The 26,161-nt window shown below is 39.8% G+C and overlaps 1 protein-coding gene across 1 annotated transcript; it reads left to right on the top strand.

Annotated features, from left to right (window-relative positions):
- Positions 1–280: 280 nt before the first annotated feature.
- Positions 281–25,878, top strand: mical2a (microtubule associated monooxygenase, calponin and LIM domain containing 2a; the record flags this gene model as incomplete). The annotated part of the gene is made up of 22 exons (XM_079217393.1): positions 281–541; positions 5,206–5,413; positions 5,678–5,794; positions 6,963–7,064; positions 8,549–8,704; positions 8,846–8,946; positions 9,443–9,700; positions 11,009–11,124; positions 11,241–11,367; positions 11,492–11,582; positions 12,130–12,277; positions 13,674–13,873; positions 14,629–14,732; positions 14,975–15,046; positions 15,149–15,283; positions 15,586–15,690; positions 17,151–17,417; positions 19,056–19,163; positions 21,293–21,473; positions 21,556–21,632; positions 21,724–23,643; positions 25,664–25,878. The coding sequence occupies 21 exons, from the start codon at positions 281–283 to the stop codon at positions 22,126–22,128; spliced, it is 3,339 nt and encodes a 1,112-aa protein (XP_079073519.1). The 3' UTR covers positions 22,129–23,643; positions 25,664–25,878.
- Positions 25,879–26,161: the final 283 nt, after the last annotated feature.

The following is a 26,161-nucleotide window of genomic DNA, read 5'->3' as shown; positions in this document are numbered from 1 at the left end:
TGAATCAGGGAGAAGATAAAATACAGCTGTGTTGGTAACAATCTTATCTATGAACCATTTAAATGAAATCATGTCCATTTAATCAAGTTAATAGTAGAATATGGGAAAAAAAATCTGTGAGACTTTCTGCCATGAGATGACATCAGACTCTTATGTGTCTTGCCTCCGCAGACTGGGCATGACGGTGAGGGCCAAGCTGAGGGTGTGACCACATCTGGCAGAGACTGCTGAAGTAAGCAGGAGCCTCAGCACATTCAACCATCTACTGCAGCAGGGAAAGATGGGAGAGGCAGAGGAGGAGAGGGAGACTGTGGGGAAGCTGTTTGAGGACTTTGTTCAGGCCGCAACCTGCAAGGGAGCCCTCCAGGCCTTCAACGTCCTCTGTAGGAGGCTGGACCTCGACCCTGCGGACAATGACACCTTCTACAGCAGTCTGAAGGCGAAGGTCACCTCCTGGAAGGCCAACGCACTTTGGAGCAAACTAGACAAGAGGACAACCCAAAAGGAGTATAAGAAAGGCCAAGCCTGTATGGACACCAAGGTAAATTTAATTATATCTTTGTATCACCACAAAAATATTTACCAATCCTAGGCTAGATATGAAGATGATGGATTTACAGGGGACATGTTTTGCACAAAAGATTCATGTAAATGTATATGTTTGTTACTGCTGGCCATTTTGCAAAGTATACTATAGTAGATTTAATTCCTACTTGTTTTTTGTTATTTTGTGGTGTGGTATGAAAGTATTTTCAGCACTGTCTTAGACGGGTGACTTGTTTCAATTAATATGGACAATATGGGTTTTTAGTTCAAGTTTAGTTATTTTTGTGTGGGCACAGACTTAAAAATCTTCGTGGTGCAATCAAGGATCCTCCACGATCCCAGACTTTACAGTCGACTGCCAAACAGCAGACTTTAAATAGAAGAAACAATGGACATCTTTCTTATTTGCTTGACAAATATACTTTAGCTTGTAAATGTAGCCAACACTCTTGACTATTGGATCCATCTTTTAGTTTTTAGCGACAATAGCAGTTTTTCCACTGCAGTAACATACTGATAAAGCTGACTAAATGTTCACTCTGATGGGTTATCTATCACAAGCATGTCTTTCCAAGTTGATTTTGTGCAGAAAGCGGCACGGACAGCACGGCTAAAATGTGTACAGCCCTTTTAAAGCCTGAACTCATGGTATGTGTATCCTAAAAAAGGTCTAAAAATATAATACGGTTTTGTTCATATATCATTCAAGTTGATGTCCCATGATTTAGGAAGTCCCTTAGTGATCTCAACAGCCTTTTTGTTTTAAACAATCAGCACTCTGTTTGTTAAAGTAACTACAGAGTGGAACCATATATATATATATATATATATATATATATATATATATATATATATATATATATATATATATATATATATATATATATATATATATAAAAATCTCTCCTCTATCTACACAGACCATTAACTGCAGTAACACTCACTCCTTCACTTCAACAGCCAACACACAGGACAGGAAATTAAAGAGATATACGTTGCTTTGCACTTGTTCTGTCCCTCTCAGACAGCTGCTACATGACAAAGCTGCACAGAATGAAATACAAACACCATGTTACATTCTATCATAGACAAATGCATCACTGAACCATATGTATGCATTTACCCATGCAAACGGTAAAACTATAAAAATCACAGCAAAGAAACATACCCACTGTCAAACGCAACAGATGTTTGCTGTACACTGCTTCATCTATCTCTGTAGCTAAATAACACCAACAGCCAATCACATTCAAAGAGAAAATTACAGACAAAAGGCACATTCTTTAAACACATGTAAGAATAGAGCTTTTGAGGAGCACTCCTTGAGTTGAATTATGAAGAGATAGCTGCATTTGGGACAAAGAACCCGTGTCAGGGTGTCCGTGTGGTGGTGGTTGTGTAGGGGTGATACCTGGCAGTAAAGGTGATGTGGGAAAGTAGGAAAACCTGGAGGAGTGTGATTATTATCTTTCAGGCATCAGCTGCCTCAAGCTTGTTTTTATTGCACAGAGAAACAGACAGCATCACTCAGCAACTATGATTATTTGGCCCCAGTTGTTCTGAGTGTGCGCTGCTCTTTATAGGCTTATCCTGAAATTTTGGAGCAAGGCCCAGATTGTTATTAAAGTGTGTTTTTTTTATTTTTTAAAAGCTCCAGCGTGAGCTCAGTTTTACAGGTTATTTAAGCCAACACCAAAATAGGAAGAAAGAAGGTAAACGTTTAAAGAAAGTGTGACTCTCCTAAACTTCTGAGTCAAAAGTTTTAGGTCCAATTTCGTAATTCTGACAATTCAAAGGTTTGTGTTTTGAAATGAAAAGTGGTACTATACTAGTACTTTTTTTGCACCAAAGTAGTAAACCAGATGTACAAACAGTGCATTATTAAAACACTAACTTATTGGACATTTATGAGATTGCCTTTTTGTGCAGTATGAAGCCCGTTTTAATCACTCAGTGGACCGACATTCTGCTTTTACTTGATAACTAATTTCTCCTCTCCCTGGGAGCACCACAAGGTGACGACTCATGGTTTTATGGCAACGCAGCTCTTTAACAGTGACAGATGTGATATCACTCGGCGCCTCGCCTTCATATATCAACTGTAGCAGCAATCTTTAAAGGACATGATGTAATCCGTGTTTTATGCCCTGACACAGCTGGCTGCTGTGACACCGACTCATAACCACAGAGCGTTTCTTTCAGTTTGTCTGTGCACAAATACATTGCAAATTGATCTTTTTTTTAATAATGTGACGTTGTGAATCACTCTCGACATACTTAATCAGAGGTCTGTGACACGATGCCCTTTTACCCCTGAGACTGTAAAACATCTTGATTAAACAGAAAAAGCGCATTCAATATGTCATGCACAATGCTTTGTTGAATATAATAGTAAACAAAATATTCACGTGCTTTTGACTGACTGTTGGTTGAACAAAGATTAATTGAAAAGAAAAATATTGTTTTCTTGCAGCTCGTGTCCTAACATTTAAATCAAGGTGCTGTGAAAGTTAAAGAGCTCCTTGTGTTAGCCACACTGTCAGCTATGATGAAAAGGTACACAGTGATACTCTGAGGGCAGGGCACAAATGTGAGCAGGGTGAGGTGGAGCTGGGAGGAGAGCAAGGTCACGAGTGGGAAGTTGAAAGGAAGTTAGTGTGTCCTGACTCAACAGATGTGGCGCAAGCTGTCAGGAAAAGCCGCATATCGGGAATAATGTATCAGTGGAAACAGGCTTAAACAAACAGCCTGTTACTGCTAATGGCTAATAGACCAATGGATACGGTTGACATAAATTTGTGCTCACTGTTAACGTACATCTGAATAAATGGAGTTACTGCTGTGCACGTTAATAACATTTTCCATAGCCTGCCATCTGTCTCTAGCGATGTAAATACACTTACTCACCTTTTTTGTGAAGAAAATAAAAACTAAAGATGTAGCTAGCAGGCAGGCTTGTCCATGCAGCGCTTCCACCAGCTGTGTGTTTCACACCTGAGAATACCTCATCCTGATAACCTCAGGCAACACATGATGACACCCTGTGTTCCTCATCACCCACATCCCCAGTGACGCCACCTCAAGGTTTACTCACCCACAGAGGGAGAATATGGAGTGACTAAAGCCACAAACATCTTGTTTTTGGTACAGGAGCAGAGAGCCATCTAGGGTATGATTTTGGTCAGCTCGCACTGGGCACTCCGTATCAGCCCCCAGTCTGATTGTCTCACAGAAATGATATGGCCGGGTGGCACCCTCATTGCACAATCCGCATTTTGTGTTATCGTGTTGGTGGACATACAGGATTGCAGGAAGTGAGTTCTCCTGTTCAAATATGCTGCAAGCCCCTGTGTGCATGCTGGTGGGAATGTTTAGCGATCGGGCAGAGTGGTAGCTCTTTGTGCTGTTGGATGAAAGTCTTTTATGGAAAGGCGAAAGAAAAGATATGTTCAGCACTAATTTGGTGAGGCTATCGAGACAGGCAACTGTCCACCTCGTTGAGCACAGCAGGGGCCACCTTCAGAAGTGGTTTGGTTCTGGATTAAATGTCACAAGAATAAAGACACACACATTGCCTCTCTACATCATTTCCTATAAGGCCTCTTGACATGTTTAGAAGGAAAAAAGATACAGTTTGCCAGCACATGTGCGTCACTCCTTTCAGCTATCATTCAGGAGGATGATGTCATGTTCGAGCCACACATTCTCAGACAGGCGCCGTAACCTCAACCAACTGACTTCATGCATTTTCTTTCAGGAATAACACCTTAGATATGTAAAGGTTGTAATAATGGTTTAGGTTGATGTTCCGAATATATGTGCTGCTCTGTTTATGTTTTAATAACGATCCTTGCACACACATGGAGGCCTGAAGAAGTCATCTACAGGCTGCAATGGTCCTCAGTCATCGTCTATCCTGCTGAAGTGTTCTTGAGTGAGCCACTTAGCCTCTAAATCAGGGGTGTCAAACATACAGCCCGCGGGCCGGATCCGGCCCGCCAGGGGGTCCAGTCCGGCCCCGGGATAATTGCAGAAAAGGAAGGAAAAAAAAAAGAAGCTGAGTCTCAAACCACTGACCCACTGATTGAAAAACAGGCACGCTATCCATTGACCCAGAGTCGCAATTGATTAGAGCACTGACATTACTACAGATATTGCCCAACTGCGAGGGAATCTGCAGAGAGCCCAGGCAGGTAAACAGTGGGCTGATGTCTGAAATTTTGGTCTTTATGTTTCTAGTTTATTGTAGAAATATCTTTTTTAAAATAGGGTTTATCATCCAAAAACCTTCACCAATGATTTAAACATAGAGAATATTGTCATTATGTATGCGTTATTATGCTGTGATTTTACTGGTCCGGCCCACTTGAGCTAAAAATTGGCAGCATGTGGCCCCTTCATTAAAATGAGTTTGACACCCCTGCTCTAAATGCTCCAGGGGGGCAGTAAAGTGCTGCTTCCAGTTATGATCTATGTATTGTATATGTTATGCTCCCTGTTATGTTAATAAACAAGTAAGCAGTAAACCATTTTTCATCTCAGCCTCTTCTGCAAGAAAAGTCCCCTCCGTCTGTGATTATAGATGTCCCCATGATGAAGCTCATTTCTCTGTGCCTTGTGTAAGTAATGAGGTAAATTTGTCATTTCTCTTTTATTTAGTGCCTCATCATCGGAGGAGGCCCCTGTGGCCTGCGGACAGCCATTGAGCTCGCTTTGATGGGTGCCAAAGTGGTGGTGATCGAGAAGAGGGACTCCTTCTCCAGGAACAATGTGCTGCACCTTTGGCCCTACACCATTCATGACCTACGGGGCCTCGGGGCCAAAAAGTTCTATGGCAAATTCTGCGCAGGGGCCATAGACCACATCAGTGAGTCCATCTGACTTTACAGAAACAAAGCATGCTGCCGTTTTTGTTGCTTTTTATGGTTACGTCCAGTGGACCATAAATGGAGCTGACTGATTGATTCTAAAACCACTTCTAGGAGAAGGAAATGGAGAAAGTCATGTATATTTCTAGAACATTACTACAGTTTTACAACTGTAGAGGACATAAGGATAACATAATGATATCTTATATTATTAAATACACTTGAATTGCTCAGTATGAAACACTGATGTCTGTGTCTCATAGGTATTCAGAAGCTGCAGCTGGTCCTACTGAAGGTCGCTCTGATTGTTGCAGTAGAGTTTCACGTCAATGTGGAGTTTGTGAAGCTGTTGGAACCTCCAGAGGATCAGGAAAATGAAGGTATCTGTCCACACGTCCAAACAAAAGATCAACAGTGCTTTTATATTCACCCACTGACTATTTGTTTCATGACCTGCACGTTTTGGGAAGATGAGGAGATTTGAGCAGCTGGAAAGATGCAACTGGGACGTGAAGTAGGATGAGGTTGAGAAGTTAAATAATGTGTAAAGCTAGATTTAGACATTAGGCTGCACCTGTCAGTTTCTCAGACAGGTGCCGTGTAGCTTACTGGAAGATCTGTATTTACTCTCCCACTATGTATTTTAGTACTCTGCTTCCAGCCACCAAGGGACTTCTCAACCTGCAGTATTTAATTTCCTTAACAGCCACCAATAAACAGGAGACAAACATTGGCACTGATCTAGTTTTTCATCATATTTCGATGAGGTTAGCAGAGGTATATTGCCCAACTTCCCTGTTGGTGCTCAAATGCCTGCTGTGTAATAAGAATTATAATATGAAATTGTTCTTTTTTTCTTTTTAACAAAATATAGAGGTACTATCTTGTACTCACGTCATTATGCTTTTCTTACATTCAGCACTTCACATTGAACTTTAGACTCTCAGGAGGAAAATAACTTCCATGTTGTTGTCAGGTGTCGTCTCCTCAGCTATCATAACTGTACACTGATAACAACGAAAGCCTTGCCTAAATTTAGACACAGACTTATCCCTCTGGTTCTGCTGTGACGGACTTAGCCGTGCCCTTGACATCATGGAATGCATTTTCCACATGATATTACACCACAAACTGCCAAGTCGTTATTGTGCTGGTCTCACACACTCCTGTGCCCCCCACACAGCACTACTTTAAACTACTAATATTAAATATGAAACAGTGTTTTGTTTGTTAGTCGAGGTGGCAGCCCAGATTCAGTTGGCTTTCATTTAGCATTCCTTTTCAATACATACAAAAGCAAAAGCTTTCTGTATTTTACTGGCATCGTAGCAACAAAATGGCATCAGTGTTAAAGTGTGCCCTTATATGTGTCACTCTACTGACATCTGCCTTAACTGAGACACTGTTGAAGTGTCCTTAAACAAAATAATCAATCTTTTATCAGTTGGCATTCTACGTGCTGATTGTTGAACTACAACACAAAGGAAATAATCCTGGGATTTATATGTTGTGCCTTAATCCTTCTCCGTCTTTGTCTCCATCTCTCAGGGCTTGGGTGGAGGGCTGCAATCCGACCTGCTGATCACCCCGTGGCTAACTTTGAGTTTGATGTCGTGGTGGGGGCTGACGGACGCAGGAATACTCTGGAAGGTGAGACGGCTGCAGACAAAAGGGGTGAACAGTAAAGATGCCTCAAGCATGTACTTCACTTTTGCTCATTTAGTACGATATAAAGTCATCTGCGTCTGGTCAAGGAAGTAACAAGCTGTCATGCAAATGTATATTTTCACACCAAAAACATTCAAAGCACAGGGTTGCAGTCTACTGTCACTTTCTTTAAACAAGGAATTAATTTAATACTTTCTGGTGCTGTTAAAACCTTACACAATGCATGTTATATAGTATATGTGAATATATTTTAAGGGCTGTCCATGTTCATGTGTTTACACTATTGTGAAAATCTGTGAAGCATCACTTGGACCGAGAAGGCCTTTTTTAGAGTAAACTTGACTTAACATGCCTTCTGTTTACTGAATACTGTTTCTGGACTCTCACTTTGAACAACTTGTGCTGCATTATTTCTGTTGTGAAGCTATAATTGACACTCACCTTTTATAAACTTGTACTTGTTTGAAGCCATTTATCTCTCCCATGGGGAAAGGTTATTCATGAAACTCTGTACACAAATAGAGCAGCGCTTGGGCTCGGTGAAGTATCTGAATCATTCACGCTGGACTCTCTTTGTCTCTCTGTTTCGGTCTCTCTCCTAAAAATGCTGTCATCTAACAACCAATTCGCATCAGATGCTTATTCCTAAAAAGGGCATTTTTGGGCAGGACAAGCTGTTTAGCTCATTCTTCAATTACGATGAAGTCTTGGGGGAATAATTTTCCCCTGCAGTCAGCCTGCTTTTGAGCAGCCTTTGTGTCCTAGCTACAGTAACACAGAGTTAAATACAATCAGATCTGCACTGCAATGAAGAGACGGGAGGGGAAAAGCTCCTCTGTGATTTTTAACAGTGACATCATGTAGTAGTAGTAGCTGTTTTACTTCAACCCCAAATAAGTACTTTCACGTTCACTTTTGGTCATTATACAATCTACCAGTGAAATGTTGAACCTTCGTGTGATTCTGTTTGATTTGATTGAAAGTTAACAATGAAAGATCCCTTGAATGTTGTTCTTGTGTCCATGTTTTGTCTTTCAAAATATTTATACAATAATTGTCAAAAAAGCTATTTACCTGGTTCAGTATTGCTTAGCATCCATTGTATCATATTCTGTGAAGATATGAATAAAACTAGATTTTAATTAAAAAATATGAAAGACTGTTGTATTATATGGCTATTTTACAACCTTTACTGCAGTTCATAAGGTTAATTAAGCAAAAGCCTTTCTAACTTAATTGATAGGATGTAATTCCTGCTGCTTCTTACAATCCATGGCTTTTGATCCCTCGGCTATATAAAGGCTTACCTTCAGCTGCCTCTTATCCAGAAATAACTGCCTTGTAATTATGGTTTAAGGCGAGATTTCCTTTGGTTTTGACAGACAAGCAGATTGGAGTGGTTTGCTTGGCCCCTTCTTTTTTCCCCTGTTTCCCTGTTTATCTGACTTTGTCTTTTTCTTTCTCAGGTTTCAAAAGGAAGGAGTTCAGGGGCAAACTGGCGATAGCCATCACAGCCAACTTCATCAACAGGAACACCACTGCAGAGGCTAAAGTAGAAGAGATCAGTGGCGTGGCCTTCATCTTCAACCAGAAGTTCTTTCTTGACCTCAAAGAGGAGACAGGTGGGAGAGGAGCTCAGTCCAACTGCCTCACTGTGGTGTTGGCATGAAGATGAATTCGATATTCCCTTTATAACAATTTGATGCCCCTTTGGTGCTTTTAATGTTTTTTCAGTCATTCTCAAACAATGTAATTTGTTGCAGGTATCGATCTGGAGAACATTGTGTACTACAGGGACAACACGCATTACTTTGTCATGACTGCCAAGAAACAGAGCCTGCTGGACAAGAGAGTCCTCATTAATGTAAGCAGAACAGCCATAGTGTCCTATATTATGTACAGTCATATATTTCTTAGTATTCTCACTTTTAATTGATTAATTTTTGCTCATTTTATCATAATAACCCCAAATCGATAATGCAATCAAATGCAGCAGCCCTTCAACTATGTAGGTTGGGAGATAAATAGCATAGCAGCCAATACTTGCAATAGTTTTGATTGCGTACAACCTCATAATCAGACTTATTCTATTTGAATCTTGAAAATTGTTGATGTGGGCAGCACTTCAGTGGTCTACAACCAGGCTATTTGTATTCATTTCAGTGTATAGTGTCCACAATTTGTACTCTTAAAAGCCCTTTTGTATATCTAAAAGTGTAATATAATAATACTGATGTTACTCCTATGTTCAGCATTACTAAACAACTTTCAAAGAGAACAGATCATGAAGGAAATAATCTTGGTAAGCTCAGACTTAGTTGGCGTGAACTTGTCCTCACTGTCGCGCTTCTGTTCAACAGGATTACATCGACACCCAGATGCTGCTGAGCAGTGAAAATGTCAACCAGGAAGCTCTTCTGTGCTACGCCCGAGAGGCTGCTGACTTTGGCACCAACTACCAACTTCCCACGCTGGATTTTGCCATGAACCACTGTGGGCAGCCAGATGTAGCAATGTTTGACTTCACAAACATGTACGCCTCTGAGAACGCCGCCCTGGTCAGGGAGAGATTTGGACACCAGCTGCTGGTAGCACTAGTTGGTGACAGTCTGCTAGAGGTAAAGAAGGGCAAGACCTGTCAATAGCACTGTAAAAACTCTAACTCTAACTAATTAGACAACATTTCGGTGCGATATAAGAACATGTTTTTAGACTATGCATTTTGAATATCTTGTTAAATGAAAAAAATACTACCTTTGAGCATTACAGGTTATTATGACATAACACTTTCTAAAACCCATGAAATATAGTTCAAAGTAAGTTTTCCCATCTTATTTCAAGATGTTTTTTTCTATTGAAAGGCCTAAATAGAACATGTAATCTCAAGATATTTTTTTCTCTCGAAAGGCCGAAATAGAACATGTTATTTCAAGAAATGCATGGTTGTGTGGTAGCTTGCACTGTCGCCTCACAGCAAGAAAGGCGTGGAATTTGCACGTTCTCCCTCTGGCAGCGTGGTTTTCTTCTGGGTTCTCCGGCTTCCTCCCACAGTCCAAAGACATGCAGCTTAAGTTAATTGATTACTCTAAATAGCCGGTGGGTGTGGATGTAAGCGTGAATGGTTGTCTGTCTCTATATGCTCTGTGATAGTCTGGCGACCGGTCCAGGGTGTAGCGTTCGCCCAATGTCAGCTGAGATCGGTTCCAGCCCCCGCGACCCTGAACAGGATAAGCGGTTAAATATCATTTGGATTTGAAGAAATCTTACCAAACAATCTTTTACTAATTTAATTGGCACTTATTACTTATTTTTTAAGTGTCTTTTTTTTGTATGTGAGCTCAGTCCAGGTGAGTGTAGGAATGTAGCCCGATGTTGAGGAGCTTCACTGCCTGAGAAATGAAACTGTGAGTGACACAAAAGCTGCAGTCATGTTTTGCTGTAGAGTGAAGAGTCTGTGAGAAAAGAGACAGAGGTCCTTTGCGATGCTGGCAACTGTTGTTAATGTTTCTTCTTCACTCTGTGAGCTGCTCCACCCCCTCTTTGAATAACAACTCATCCTTGATGACATTGCCAGTATGCTCACATTTGAGCACTTGGTTAATTGTGGTGGTCCTGACGCTACAGTGACAAGCACTACACTTGATGCTACACAAGATGTTAAATGTGCTCAACTCAAAAGTCAGAGAATATAAAAGACCAAGATCCAAATGGCTGTCAAATTGCTACGGCTGGGTGGGTGTTTTGACAGTCTCAAAATCATATTAGCATATGCTTAACAATATTTATTGCTGCTAATTGATTTTCAATCTAATCACAATATTTGCAATGGTGATTATGTTACTTAAAGTATGGAAATGTTGATGTTGTTTTGTCTCCCATACGCTGATACAAATATATTCATATACATATTATATGTTCCTGTGCAGCCCTTCTGGCCCATGGGGACAGGTTGCGCCAGAGGCTTCCTGGCTGCCTTTGACACAGCCTGGATGGTGAACAGCTGGGCTCAGGGTCGGACAGCTCTGGAAGTGCTGGCAGAGAGGTACACACAGACACAGATATTGTGTTTTAGAAATATAAAAGTGTGTGTTTGCATATTTACATTATTCAATACCGTCAGAAATAACACCATGTATCTTGCACTATGTTTTCCTATAGGGAGAGTATTTACAGGCTACTTCCTCAGACAACAACTGAAAACATTGCCAAAAATTTTGATCATTACACCATAGACCCGGGGACTCGATACCCCAACCTCAACTCCTCTTGTGTCAGGCCACACCAGGTGAGAGGGAGTACTCACTTTGGCAAAATCACACTCTGAACATCTCTCCATCTATTTTTATCACATATACACAACTTCTTGAATGTCTTCGTTGTAATCCTTTTCCCTTTCCTTCCTGTTTCAGGTGCGTCACTTGTTCATCAGCAAAGAGCTGAATTCCTGCTCTCTGGAGCGTGCTGCTACCATCCGTCGGCCTGTCAATCTTTGCAGACGAGGTACATCTAACTGGACAGGAGCTGTAGGTTAAAGCTCAGATTGGTTGTGGACCCTTCTTTATATTATTATGTAGAATCTGATTGATTGATTAGGGTTTCCACTCTTCTGTTATTTTGAAAGGATCCTCATATCAACACAGAAAGCTTTTAAAAGCCGCCGGGTGTCCAACACCGTTATCTTGCTCTACAGGTTCAACATTACTTTACGTCCATGTTTAAAATGACCCTGTGTTTATAGATTTTTTTAAAGTACTTACTAACAATAACACAGAAGCTCTACATGCTGTTCAACTGAAGTAATTCTTGGGTCATCAAAGGCATTGAGAAAGTACATGTCCAGACAAAAATGACAAAGATGTGTAAATACCTCAGCACGATTTCTGTCATGAGCTTATTTACTGGGACGCCATGGGTTGGTCCATGCTTGTGACATCATATCCTCTCTGATGGTCTAGCTTTTCTAACACAGCCTGCATTAATGTTAGAAGTTAGAAGAGGAACTGCAGCATGTTGTTGAAAAGTCTAACGTGCCATGTTTCTGTTGTAGAGTCAGAGATCAGACCGGCGAGGCTGCTTACCTGGTGCCAGAAACAGACCGAGGGCTACAGGAATGTGATGATAACAGATTTGACGTCTTCTTGGAAAAGCGGTATCGCTCTGTGCGCCCTCATCCACAGGTTCAAACCCCAGCTGATGTACGTAACACACATCAAATGAAATCACTACCAGCTCGCAGTGCTGCATCTTTCCATCTAAAACCAGCTAACATCATCTTATCTCTTTACAGTTAGTATTAAATGCAGACATGCATTCACTTGTGCTTTTTCAAATGAACTCTGACACTTTTTTTTGTAACATCTAGGAAATGTATTTCTTATCAGTGTGTTAATTCTGCTTGGCATGAGAGCAACTCTCTTATCAATGTGTTTTCTGCTGTGCTACTAGCTCCTCACAACTAAAACACTCAAAATTTGTGCTGCTGATAGATGTGAAGAAGACTTCATGCATAGCTGTCCTATACGTAAACTGAGCTGGTAGTACAGAGTGCCAACTGGAGTTTTTAGAGGCCAGCTGTGTACATTTTACACTTTTTTTACCAAGGCCATTTTGTAAGTGAGCTTATCAACTTAACTGAAATAAATACTGCACCCACGTTTGGGACAAAATCCTCCCTAAAAAACTAAATCTGTGCATTAGTTTTCACTTTTTGGAGTTGGACTGCTTTGCATGGCATATAATTAGCCAGTGCAACTGTAGATTAGCACATTTACAGATCTAATTATATCCTCTCACTCTTTAATTATTGCCTTCATACCTCGCCACATGCCACTACAATTTCATGTGGTCCTGTAAGTTTCCAGGAACCACTGGTATTTTTCCCCTTGCCTCCTCCATATGCATGCCTGTCAGCAGAGCAGGCTGCAGAGAGTTGAGAAGGTTCGTAGAAAAGAAAGAAAGGAAGAAAGGGCGAGCTTCTATACTTATAGAAAAACACCAATGTTTGCATGTGCTGCTGCTAGGTTACTGCCCCCCTCTTTACATTATTTCTAATGGTGTCTGCACACCCTCGGTGCAGACTAAAGACGTCAGAGCTGGTTTTTTTCCTACCAGAAAACAAGTTCCTCCGCCGGGCTTTAAAAATGTATTGGATAAGTTAAGTTTAAGTATAAAGTAATTCCATTGTGCTTACATTTACTGTTTTCATATCAGTGTGCGTATATCTTAAACTCTGCTCAACATCAGTCACCTGACACTTACATGAAATGAAAGTCAAGACATAATCCTTTAAAGAATCTCAGCCTCAAACCTCACTGTTACATTCCTGCCTCATTATTCAGGGCAATTCAGATGGTTGTGATGCTGGAAAGTCTGTATTTTAGAAGTAGTGGAAATATATTAAAATAATATCTAATTAAAGAAATATCTATATGTATGCATGGTAGAATGATCAGTGGAAATGCAAACCAGAAACGGACAGAAATGAATGGTCTCACAATAAAAATATAAACCCTACTAGGGCTGACACAGTAACTATGACCTCTTGTATTACCTTCCTCTTACTCAAGCCACCATTACTGTATTTTCCATCAGAGATTTTGACTCATTAAACGAGGAAGACCACTCTGCAAACCTCCAGCTGGCTTTTGACATCAGTGAGCGGGAATTTGGGATTGGATCATTTACATCTGTGAAGGAGCTCGGTCCCGATCAGGAGCTGGATAAGACCAGGATGATCACCTATCTGTCCAAGTTCTACGAGCTGTTGCGTGGCACACCTCTACCTGCCTCAGGTAGTCTGCCATACTCTACTGTACTCTACTGTTATTATATACAACTCAACGGTTCTTGACTTAATTTCATTCGTCTAGAATTTACTGTATTCTACCCTTTTTGACTCAATTCGACTCTACTCTTTTCGACTGGACTTGACTTTTCTTTACTCTACTGTAATCCACTCCGTAGCTGTTTTATCTTCTCTGTTTCGGGTCTTCATCTTCAATGTATGTTATAATTCAAATATGCAGAAACAACCACAACAAATGAAATTCCAGTGAGAGAGAATGTATCGAATTCCTTTTGGTTTCCTCTGAAAAATGTGTGTCTTGTGCAGTCCTATTAGTCCAGTACGGTGGCATGAGAGGAATGTGTGTTTGTACCAGAGCTGTGGACTTCATAGTCTGGGAGTCTTGGCAACATGAAGACAGCTGCATGTCTCCACTGAAAGGATATTTAATGCTTACCTACAGTATTCTTTGTTGTTTTATTTAACGTCGGCCAGCCATTCACCTTTCTCTGACATGCAGCTGAGTTATTCAATAAGCTTTGAAGTGGCTGCGCCTGTAGCGACGTGTCTGTGTGATCTAAGGCTTTTTTGTTTTGTTTTTGTGAAACATTGCTCTGCACAAATGCAGTAACTCACTTTTTTCCTGACCACTTATGACTTTCCTAATGTACATGGTCATTGTTCATTGATATTATCTGACATTTATGTCTGTGAACTGTGGAAACTATGAAAACTCTAATGCAGCCACGCATTATACTGCAGGTTCCAGAGGAGTGGATGAAAACAATGAAGATTATCCATCTAAGGAAGTCAGAAGTAATAATAATGTGCTCAACCATGCTCTGCCTAGGAAACGAGTACCGAAGGTAACTCCACACCGAAATGTGAAAATTCTGATGTACTAAATACAAAACGTTGACACTCTGACTCCCAATAATTTTATTTCCAGTTGATATGGGACTCTTTATATGGTCATACAGCATGTCATTGTTAGATGAGTTTTAAAGGGAAATATATTCAATAACTAGAGTTTTTCTTCCCCAGCTGTTTTTGGCTTGAAGCTCCCTTCCTTTGACCCTTGTATTCAGTCTTTCCTTGTGCTTTACAGGATGAAAAGAAGTCAGACGGTACAGATCCCATTTACAAAAGGAGGCGGAAATTGTGCAGTTATCTGGAGGAGGTGTGTTGTTAAACTACATACTTGTAATTTCAAATTTAACCTGTAGAAAAAAGGCTGTAGATCTTGATGTAGGATCTTGTCTGTTGTCCCGACTCTCGTCAGGCCACCAACCTGTCGAGTAACGGCTCTGCAGCGCGAGAGGATCGCGAGCCCAAGGAAAACAAAGTGCGCTCAATGGCTTCTCAGTTGCTGGCCAAGTTTGAAAGCACACCCAGCTACACCGTCCGCAGAAAACAGGTAAATAAAATATCAACTGTTTATTTACCCCATATAAAATATATACATGTATTGTGCTATGATTGTGGTTTGTATTGTTGTCCTGTAATTAAGTCCATATGTGTGAATATACTGTATGTATTTATTTATTGACGGACAGAGATCTGTCCGCAGTCTGTAGGTTTTATCTGACAAAACTTTCCTTTTGCTAATTCTACAAAGTCTTCTCTTGTCTGTTGTTTCCAGCATTCACTATTTTCAACCTTTTCTATTTCTGTGCCTTTTTTTTTAACGGTCTTCCTAACGTTTCTGCAAAATCTCAGTCAGACTGTGAGAGGTCCTCCCCGCTTCACACTCTTGACCTGGCTGAGGATCTGCCCATTAAACTCAGGCTGCCGGTCCCACCTAAACCTCCTCCTGAGATGCAGGTAGTCTGGAGCCGCTAGACGGCAGTTAAGACACATACAAAGTACAAAGGCATAATGACAGTCTTTAAAACTTCATGTAAAGTAAAACACTCACAAACAATGTTGTACTACTGTCCCAAGATATATGTTTGGTACATGAGAACAGTCATTCATATATACAAACAAACAAACATGTGTGCACGCAGTCACACACATACAGCCTTTTAAAAGCACATACTATAAACAGAAACTAATGGTTTGGGTAAATTATATCATTTGATATATCAGTTTTTTTATGTGTGCACACTCTTTCCTGGATATTTAAAGGACCGTGCTGCGGTTTTTACATTCTGTAGTCTTGACTGACTTGATCCTCATTTCATGCCAGAAACTAAATAAGAATGAAAGCTCAAAAAATAAAAGTTACTATAAATACAGTTACATTATGTACATAATCCTGCAAACTACTCCTTTTGGGAGGTAACATTAAGGCTAATATTTTGACAGCAGTAGAAAGTTACATTTTTTCAAACTGAAAAGAATTTGCATTCAATTTTGACAAAGCTGACATGAAAGGAAATTGCCTTTATTGATGCTTGCATATTCACACAATGGTGATGATGCATTTGTGAATCAATTTGCCATTTCTTTGAGTCGCTTAATCAATTTGTTTACCAGGTCACATCCAATTTAGGATTTTTTTGTAACTGTGGCTGGTGATCAGAAACTAATACAGCATATGCTGACATAACATTTGCCCATTTATCTCAACAAACCAGACAAAGATTCATATTTCTCATAAGAGCTTTGCAGTTCCCAACTCGTCACATACTGACGGTTTGTCACTTGGCTCCCCTCCCACATGCCCTGTGTGTTTGTTTGTATACATCACACTCCCAGAGCATTTTCTCTTATTGTTGATGCAGATGTATTTACATGGTAGATACTTGAAAGCCAGATGCAAATCAGATGCTAAAGCATGCCCTGTGCGTCGGTATATTGGGAACCGAGGAGTCTGTCAAAGCACCAGTATTTGATGCCCTGAGAATGAGCTGGCTGAATGTGAATTTAACAGTTTCTCTAAGTTAAATTTAGCTATTAGTTGTAGACTTGAGATCTCAAATGTCAGACTGCCACTTCAGTTCTTGACTTCCCCAAGAAGGTTTTAAAAAACAACCTGCTTGTAACTACATTACCATTTGATGATACATAACTCTGGCAAAACATGAAGCGCACAGAATATTTACTGTAATGGATTACCTTTACAAGTCGATTTTAATGCTGTGCTGGCATGACTAACACCTACAAAAAAATAGCTTTAAAAATATGTGGCAGCATTGTAAAGTACTTTGATGATTTGTAGTTAATGGACTGAAACAAAACCTTCAGCCCTTAAGTGAATTCAAGTTTCACAGTTTGGTTGCTTGATGAGGAGCTAAACCACAGCTCACATGTGCACTGCTGTATATGATCCCTTTCAGTTTGAAGTCAGTATCAGAAAAGCAGCAGAACACTTAGTGCGCCCGTCTCCAAAGACTCTGCCCAAACCTCAGCTCCAGCCTGAGTCCCAGGATCCATTTTCAGTAGTGAAGCTCAGACATGTTGATCGGACGCTCGCTGAGACGAAGCCCCAGCCTCAGCCGGAGAGTGCAGACCCCCCTGCTTCTTCTCCCTCCTGCCACTCGGCAATCCATTTCATGTCAAGAGTGCTCCAGCGCCTCAGGGAGGTGGACGAACACGTCTCTGAGGTGATCACTATCTGTCTATCACTTATCTCCTCCTTCATATATTTAACTTCTCCTCTGTTCTCTTTTCAAACCCTTGTGATTGTTGCATGTCCTGATCCCCCAAAATGCTCTTGAGTGAATGTTGATTATACATTATGCCCTGATTATACATTTAGGCTTGTGTAATGTTTAGGCAGAGAGTGAAGTCAGCCCCTTAATTATCCAGCCTGACGAAAATGGCAACAACAGGCCGACAGACCTGCATGGCCACGAGCTGAGACAGTCAGAGTTTCTGTGGGTCAGGACAGGGCTGCAGCCGCTGGCTTACGTCTGCAAATAAGCTGTTTTGATTATTCAGATTTACCAAAAGCCTGCCTGCTCTGGCTCAGGTCTGCACAATTGTTTTCCTTATCAAGTCGATTAGTGTAGTGTTTTTGTTGAGAATAGTGGTGATGAGGGAAATATTTAAGTATCTCATCAGTTTGCACCTGGATTTTCTTAAAATAATAAACACTCAATCAAAATAAATTGAAAAAACTGCCATTAAAAATGTGTTCTTTTCGTGACCACTGCTCATCTTTGTCATTGCAGCTTCTCTGTGTTTGACATGTTCATGATTTATGGGACTTTATGACATTTTCAGTTTTCTTGCAATTTCAAGTCATCTGTCTTTGCTCTGTAAAATGTTTCATGGTGCTTTCATGTGTTGGTTGCCATGCTTCCTTTTTAGCTGACAACAAGCTGCTATCTGGAATATGCTGTATGTAGGCTACCAGTGTTTGTAATTTTAATTAAAGAACTAGTTTGGCGTTTTGGAAATTTGCTTACACACTTTCTTGCCGAGAGTTAGATGATAAGATACTGCTGTCTGTGTGAGTACAGAGCAGGAGCCGAGAGGGGATTATTTTAGCTAGTAGTTAGTCTGTGTGAAGCTAGTCTAATCGCTCCATACTATACATCCTGACATGAGAGTATTGATCCTTTAACTCCAACAAAGTGAAAAAAGGGAAATATTCCCTTAAGTTGGTGTCTTCATTATTTTGTCCAGCCTCGTATTATTATTATTATTATTATTATTATTATTATTATTATTATTATTATTATTATTATTATTATCAGCGTGTATCATCCAATTATGTTCATAGTGTTTTTAAACTAATCTTGCATTTCATGATTATCCTTTTAATTAATTTGCTTTGTATTTTGGCCTTTACTTATTTAAGCCCCGATGACTCAATACGTCACTATGGAATTTATTAATGTCTACATCTTTTTTGGGCTGAACCGACGTACTTGTCTCTGATTTCTGTGCCAGGTCTTTGTGGCCGTCTCGGGTTTCTGCTCTAGTACAGTATGAGTAACCACATCAAGTGGGGTGTGAAATTAATGTAATAAGGCAGCTTTCGTTCCACACACCGATGTTATTGTTCTCGTCCCAACAATAGCCCACACACTTAGCTGCCAAATCCTGCTTCTTATTGGGAAAGCAGAACAGAAAGGCCTTTCATCATTTAACTGTGTACTGCTTATCAAATGGTTATTAGTCTACCTAATTATGTTTCCACACAGAAAGCTCCATTTGTTAGTGGGAGAATGTGTCTCAATGTACCGAGGAGGCCAGACTGATGGCTTGTCTTTTTATCCTGTGTCATCCTGCAGAAAAAAGCTCAGACACAACAGGCTAGAGAGTTTCACGCAAAGAGTATAAAGGAAAAAGCTGTTCACCTCAGTGGGTTGATCTCATCAGACAGCTCTGCTGTACTCAAGGTGACTATCTCAAGCTTGGTGTTTTTATTTGCATGTGCAAACAGGTTATGTTTGGATTAACCAGTGTTACATGCAGCCAATTTCCTCCCTCGTTCTTTACTTTGCACAACATATATACATTTGGACACTTTCATTTTTCTAAATGAAGGGAATTGTCATAATTCAATGACTTTTCCCATCAAGGTGACACTTAAAGTAGCTATATTGTATTTTATAACAATGTATCAAATGGCAACATTAAAACAATGGGATAGGGGTAAATTCATTCCTAAATTTGCAGCTCTTCTCCCCTTTACAGGGCTTTATAGCAACAAGTAGTATTATATGATTTTATTGTGACTTGACTATTTATTTTCTGTGTCGCTCAAACCTGGTTTTATCATTTGTAACTATTGTCAACATGTGTATTTAAGCATGTTTATGCATGAGTAGTGTATGTATGATCTGTGTTCTATGCGTGCATGTGGATTGTGATGCTGGCAAGTGTATCGTGTGATGCGGCGGCATAGAGTCCAAGACAAATTTCCCTGCGGGACAATGAAGTAGATCTTATCTTATAGTGAGTTTCAGCTCATTGTTTAGATGTCGGGTCTATAACTTTAATATTTTAGTTCACTCTCACTGCTCTCATAGCGTGGACTTTGGCCGCAGCAAGCTGAATAAATCCACTGTACACGACCAGATAGACACAGATAGCAATTAGCTGATGAACATGGAGGAGTGGAGACCAAAAACTGAGCTAAAAGAACAAGGATATTTGACTTTCATTCATCAGTTGGCCACAAAGACGACTCAAATTGAATCATAATGGTTTTCCGTAACTACTGGACGTGTAAATAAGCAACTGTTTGCTTTTTGTTCTCAAATGTTCCCATAAAGTTGAAAGAACATCTCTCCAAAATGCTGCAATAAAACTGCCTTTTAATTATATCTAGGTGTACCTAATAAACTGGCAAAAAGATATTCATGATGTTATATTTGTTTCAGCTGTGAAGGCTCAACATCCTAAAGGCAGCCTGTTCTAAAACGAGTTTAAAAACAAAACAAGCATTAAAGCCCAAGATTTACATTGTTATATACTTTCTTAATTATAATGGACATATTTATGAGTTAGGACTGCTGCTTTGCTTTTAACTGCTGTTTCAGCCCCTTGTGCTTTTAATTACCAGTAGTCCTCACAGAAGAGAAGTGTGCATTCTTGTGGTGGCACTTTGTGTGCTCCTCTGCTCCACCCATCCCAAACAGCCTGCTCCAACTCCACAGCCAGATGTCACAGTTTAATATAAACGTACTCCTGGTACCCAGTGTTGGGATCAAATTGGATTCTTGAAAAGCAATTGAGGAACAATTTAGACTTGACAAACTTTCTAATTTTTTATGATTATTGTACTTACTTCCCTTAATAATGTTTTCCTCTTGGCTAAAATATTAGTAAGCAGCTGCAAATTAGTCTGAGGCTGTAGACTTTAAAGTAAAGACAACGGTCGCCCTCCCTGGAAATGAACCCAGACACAGTCTCATGGACCTTGCCATCATATCACCAAGATAATGTTAGAACCAGGAGGCGACACTGACGGCTGTGTATTCCTGGTCTTCTACATTCTCACTCTTCCTGCATGTAATACTGCCTGTGTTTCTACAAAGCGTGCCAACACCTCCAAGTGTAACTAATTCAACACAGATTTTTAATTTCTAGCAAAAGTTATGTGACCTGTAAAAAGTATTTAACATAAAAGTTGAATCTTGAACTTGGAAAAATAAACTCAAGGGCTACTTGCTAGCATAAAAAAAAAACAGATCTGTAGACCACAGGTCAAGCAAGACCTTTAGTTAAAAGTGCAGAAATAAAACTTGATTAAACATATTCAGTACTCGCAAAGGCTTTCTGATGAAGGAATGTTCTGAGGACATTTATTTTTGTCAAATAAATTGTAAAGATTGTTTGCATATTCATAAATGTGCAGTTTTGGTTGTTTCTGTGATCTTGTGTTTATAATGTGAGTATTTAGTTTGCTAGGTTTGAGGAGTGGTAAGTGCTAACTGAAATATTAAAGTCAGTGTTTAAGATTTAGCTACAATGAGGTTTTTGACGTTGGTGCTCATCACTATGCCGGTGCTCTGTTTCCCAGGGCGGCTCAGTACGAAGGACGTTTCTCCCGTCGGGTGACAAGTGTCACTCATGCGAGAGGCGTGTTTATATGGTGGAGAGGGTTTGTGCCGAGGGGCTCTACTTCCACAGGGAGTGTTTCCGCTGTTCCACCTGCAGCTCCGCCCTGCGACAGGGAGCACATGCCTTCGACTCTGAACAGGGTATGTGCCATCCAATATCCTCTTTAATCCAGATTTTACTAATGTATCTAGTTTGTACTGACGTTTTGCTGTAATTTTACAGGAAAATTGTACTGCAAACTTCATTTTGCTCAACGCAACAATGAGACAAACCTACAGAGGACTTTCCTTCTACGCTCAGTGAGTACTTTGCATTTCTAAAAGAATCCATCTTATTTGAGTAATATTGACTAGAATTTAAGATATCTAACTCCTCTGCCGTCTGTCATAGACTCGTTCTGGAGCTGAAGCTCAGGAGCGATGTGTTGATGATGAACAGAGCTTGGAGTCCAGCAGCACAGCAGACCTGCAGAGTCCATCCTCAGCAGGTATCTTCAGCTCGTTCATGAGGAAGCACCTAAGCCGGCCTCTGATTGTGATTCGTGCTGTGTGTAACACCCCCTGGTATCTGTCCCAACGTGTGCGTAGTACAGCACTGGCCCTCGCGAGTCACCTGAGGGACAATGCCCAAGACTATGCATTCCTGTACGAGCTACTGAGTATGAGCTTGCCCCTGCTGCTTGTTCTACAGGAGGTACTGCTGCAGATGTACACAGAGGCTGTGCCTGCTGAGCCCAGCTCTCTACAGCCTCTACTGCTGTGGCTGCAGGAGCATATAGGGCAGAGGCTCATCTAGACACTCAGCAGTCTCCAGCTGTTAATATTTGACTGCAAATGCCATTCAATATGTGGCTGGGTGCACATTAGCAGGAGTGTTTTTGTCATAATACCATTTGTAGCCGTGCAAAAGCACTTTTTGTATTGTTTACTTTCCTTTTTATGATGATACTGCTCTCGGTGTCTTGGATCAGTCAAAGAAGAGACACTGTAGGTTGTTCATGCAACTTCTTTGAAAATTACCATAGGGGTTAATGAAAGCTGCACCACATATTTTTGCCGTGGGTTTGATGTGGAAGCTGCACATAATTTGCACAGTTTGAATAAGATAAACAAATAGATTTAAGGTAGTTAGAATGGAAATAAAACAGGCCACAGTCAGTGCACTTGATACTGCTGGGATATTTTTTGCTGTAGAACTTTTTACAAACTGTCTTGGAAAATTGACCCTGCATTTAAAATTGCTTAACTCAGGTTATGACTGACTAACTTGATGCACTTTAGCTTTGGGAACTGCCTTGTCGGCGCAGCAGTAAACTGTCACATTAAAAAGCCAGTGCTCATGTTAACGCTGACCACCAGACAGGTTTTCTTTTGACTTTGCATATGTGCGCTTGCCATATGCTTTTTTTTCTTGAATGTGTATGCGTTTTATGCACATGTCAACAATTTGCTCATTATTATTTTATACTTTCACCATTCGGTTTACTTTCATGAGCAGTTTTTATTGATCCTTGAATGGACAACGCCAAAGAATCGGTCTGGTGAGTTTCTCTCCCGTTATTTAGTTCTACTTTGCTGCCATCTACTGTTGACTTTCAGATATACTATGAAAACAAAATGAGATACCCCACCCCCTTTTTTTTTTTTAAACCTCTGTATAACATTACAGACAATTACGTTTTTAATTTTTGATTTATGATTGATTCACTGTAGACAATAGAAGCTGGTGAACATGCTGTGATGTGTTTGAATGTGCTTGCCACTCTTGCCATAATTGTAAAGCATGTTGTTGCCTCTTTGACTGGAAGTTACACAGTTGCTTCCTATTTAATACACTAATCGAATGATGCTTATGAAGCACTTCATACTCATGAGTTTTGTTGATACAATATTTGACAATGATATTTGCAAAGACTTCAGGCTTTATTTTAAGTGTTTACAGCATGATATGCTGGATATCATGATGTATTGTCAGCGCCATAATGTTTCATGTTCATTTACTATATCTGCTGCGTTAATATGAGCTGGTTGACAGTGTTATAAGATACCAAAGAACTGTTCTCACACACACTGACTGGATTTGTGTATCATTTATTTTATACATCTGTATGACGATAATCAACACAGCATGTGTAATGTTGCCAACATACAAATATCGTCATTATTTTATTTTGTTTTCATAAACATTTTCTACTTATTTGTGTTATTTGTGTCTGTATGTTCTCATGTGTCTCTTTTCCACTTGTTCAGCTGACGCCTTTTATGAAATGTGTGAGCCAGCTGGATGGTTAGGAGAAATTACATTTTGAAGGTGATCACCTGCACGATCATGTCATACTTGTGATGTGGCTGCAGATACTGACAATAAATAGCTGACCAAAAGTGTCTATCACTTAACAATATTGCTGAAGTGATTAAACATGTTTGTTTGAAGTTTTGACAACTAAACTCATGACTAATGAGCCTTTGTCATTGATCCTCCAGCTGTTTTGGGAATGGTACTAACTAAGCCTGGTTCAAGACTCCTAAATTGATGCCTACATCTCCTACTTTTCTACTGGTTCAAAACGTATGAATACTACAATTAAAGTCAGATTTGTTTTAAATTGTAAAGAGAAGAAACCAAGAAAATATCAAATCAGATTTTATTCCAACTTTTTCTTCAACTTTGCACAAAGGTCCATTTTCTTCTGTATTGATTGTATCACAAAAGCAGCCCGGCAGTTGTCAAGGTTTTCCGATGTTTGAGTTTTTATTTCTTGGAGAACTTCCAATATCCACTTTTACAGACGACTGTTTTCCAGGTGAGTAATAATATTTGCTTAAATTTGTAACCATCATGAACAAAGACTCGTTAAAGTGCTTATTCAAATGGTAAGATGTATAGGTAAATTGACCGAAATCCAGAGTTGTTTTCCTTCCTCTGTTCATGTGAACAAGCCTGATACTCTTATCACAGTTCAGCTTCTTTTCTCTCTTGCCACTATCTATCACCCACCTCATCAGCTCATTCAGTGCACCTGTTAGTCACACCCACCTCATCAGCTCAATCACTCTCACCTGCCCACTCTGCTGCGCCTACTTCCTCCGGTATATAAACCCCAGTCTCACACGCACACACGCAGTGCCACATCGTTCACTGCATTATGCCAGACTTTCCAGCGCTTACCCACAGACGGTTTTCCCGTTACCGACCCTGCCTTTGGACTTCCTTGCCTCTGCCATGGTAAACCACCATATAGCCTTCTGTCCCCGACCACGAGAATAGCCTGTGCTTTTTGTCTGCCTTCTCACCTGACGGCTTGGCGTCCATTTAGAGGTTGAATACAGCACCGTTTAGAGAAACCTCTTTTATTGTGTGCATTGACCTCTCTAACTTTATATTTTCACTTCACAACTGACCTGGTTTATAGAACACATTAGTGGCATTTATCTGCCTATCTTAAAATGAGAAGTACTTGTGTTGGAAACTATTCAGGGATGCACTTTGTGCACAGTGACTTAAGGAATTGCTGTGATAAATGATTTTACTTGGAAAAAAGTCCTTGACTCTACAACACCAGTTTAGATTCTTCTTGTCTTCTTTTGCTTTGAAAGTAAATATTGAAGGATAATTATACTTTTTTATATATAAATAAGATGTCCACCATTTAACATTTCCATCATGATTTCTGCTCCTACTACTACTAGCACAACATAACAATCTAAACCAGCAGTTGTTTATGCACCAAAAGTTCGACTCCATGCTCCACAACAGCCAACAAACTAACACATGCTTTGCTGATGCATTATCCTCTCCTTCCTTTGTCAGCTCTAAATGTATAAATATTGTGTGCATCTTTGTTCTTCCAATGTTATATCACCCCAACAAAATATAATCTAGTACTTTTGACAGTATTTAAGAGCTTTTCAGCCTCTACAAGCTTGTTTTATGATCACAGAATGTGACAGAGCCTAACTTCTTAGCATTTATTGTGTGTCCCTACATCTCTACATTTTTTTTTTTTTAATCAGTAAGCACATGTTGAGACCAACAAATTATCAGGGGTTTACACAGTAAAGGAAATTAGCTACATAGAAAGATATTTGTTATTTATTTATATAAATACAAAGACTGATGATCATTTCTGGCATCAGCTGCCAGAACAAGTTCATGTTTTTTCCTCTTTGTTCTAAACTTGAACATGAATTAGCAGTACTATTAGTATTCAACGTAACACCTCAAAGATCCTTAACAATTTCAAGAAACGGATATTGTAAGAAGCAGTCGAGAGTGTGCAGGTCTTCTGATGTACAATACAATGTTTGTTTCTTGTTTGTTTTTCATTCAGAAGCTGCAACGCAAGTGAGGTGTCACTTCCCCTACAGAGGACTGAGATTTAATTCATTAAATAATTATAATTATTCATGACGTTGTTGTATATAATTGTTTATAATTAATGCTGACTTCTTGAAAGTGTGTAAAACGTTTATTCTTTGTTTGTTGAGTGATTCCTGGATTGCTTTTGGTGCCACAGTATTTCTCAATAAATGTATGTGTTGTTGACTGACATCTGACTTTGTTTATCAAACTTCAATATGTTGAATAATTTTAACCTGGTTCAGTTTAATTGCTTATTACAGTGTGATTCTAGTATATTAAAAAGTTGAGTAAAGGACTGAAAGCAATGACTGAAATAGTTTGTCTGTACATCAAACTGGTTACTTGAATCCTTCGTGCAGAGTAATCTTTAAAATAAAAGATCCCATAGGAAAGTCAAGTCTTTCTTACTGAGCTTGACCAACAAAATTCATGAATACCCTCACATCTCTCTGTGAGCAGAAATTGA

The sequence above is a fragment of the Taurulus bubalis genome, assembly GCF_910589615.1.
Source record: "Taurulus bubalis genome assembly, chromosome: 4".
Lineage (NCBI taxonomy): Eukaryota > Metazoa > Chordata > Actinopteri > Perciformes > Cottidae > Taurulus > Taurulus bubalis.
The sequence above is the reverse complement of the archived record's forward strand: the minus strand, read 5'-3'. Positions and strand labels throughout refer to the sequence as shown.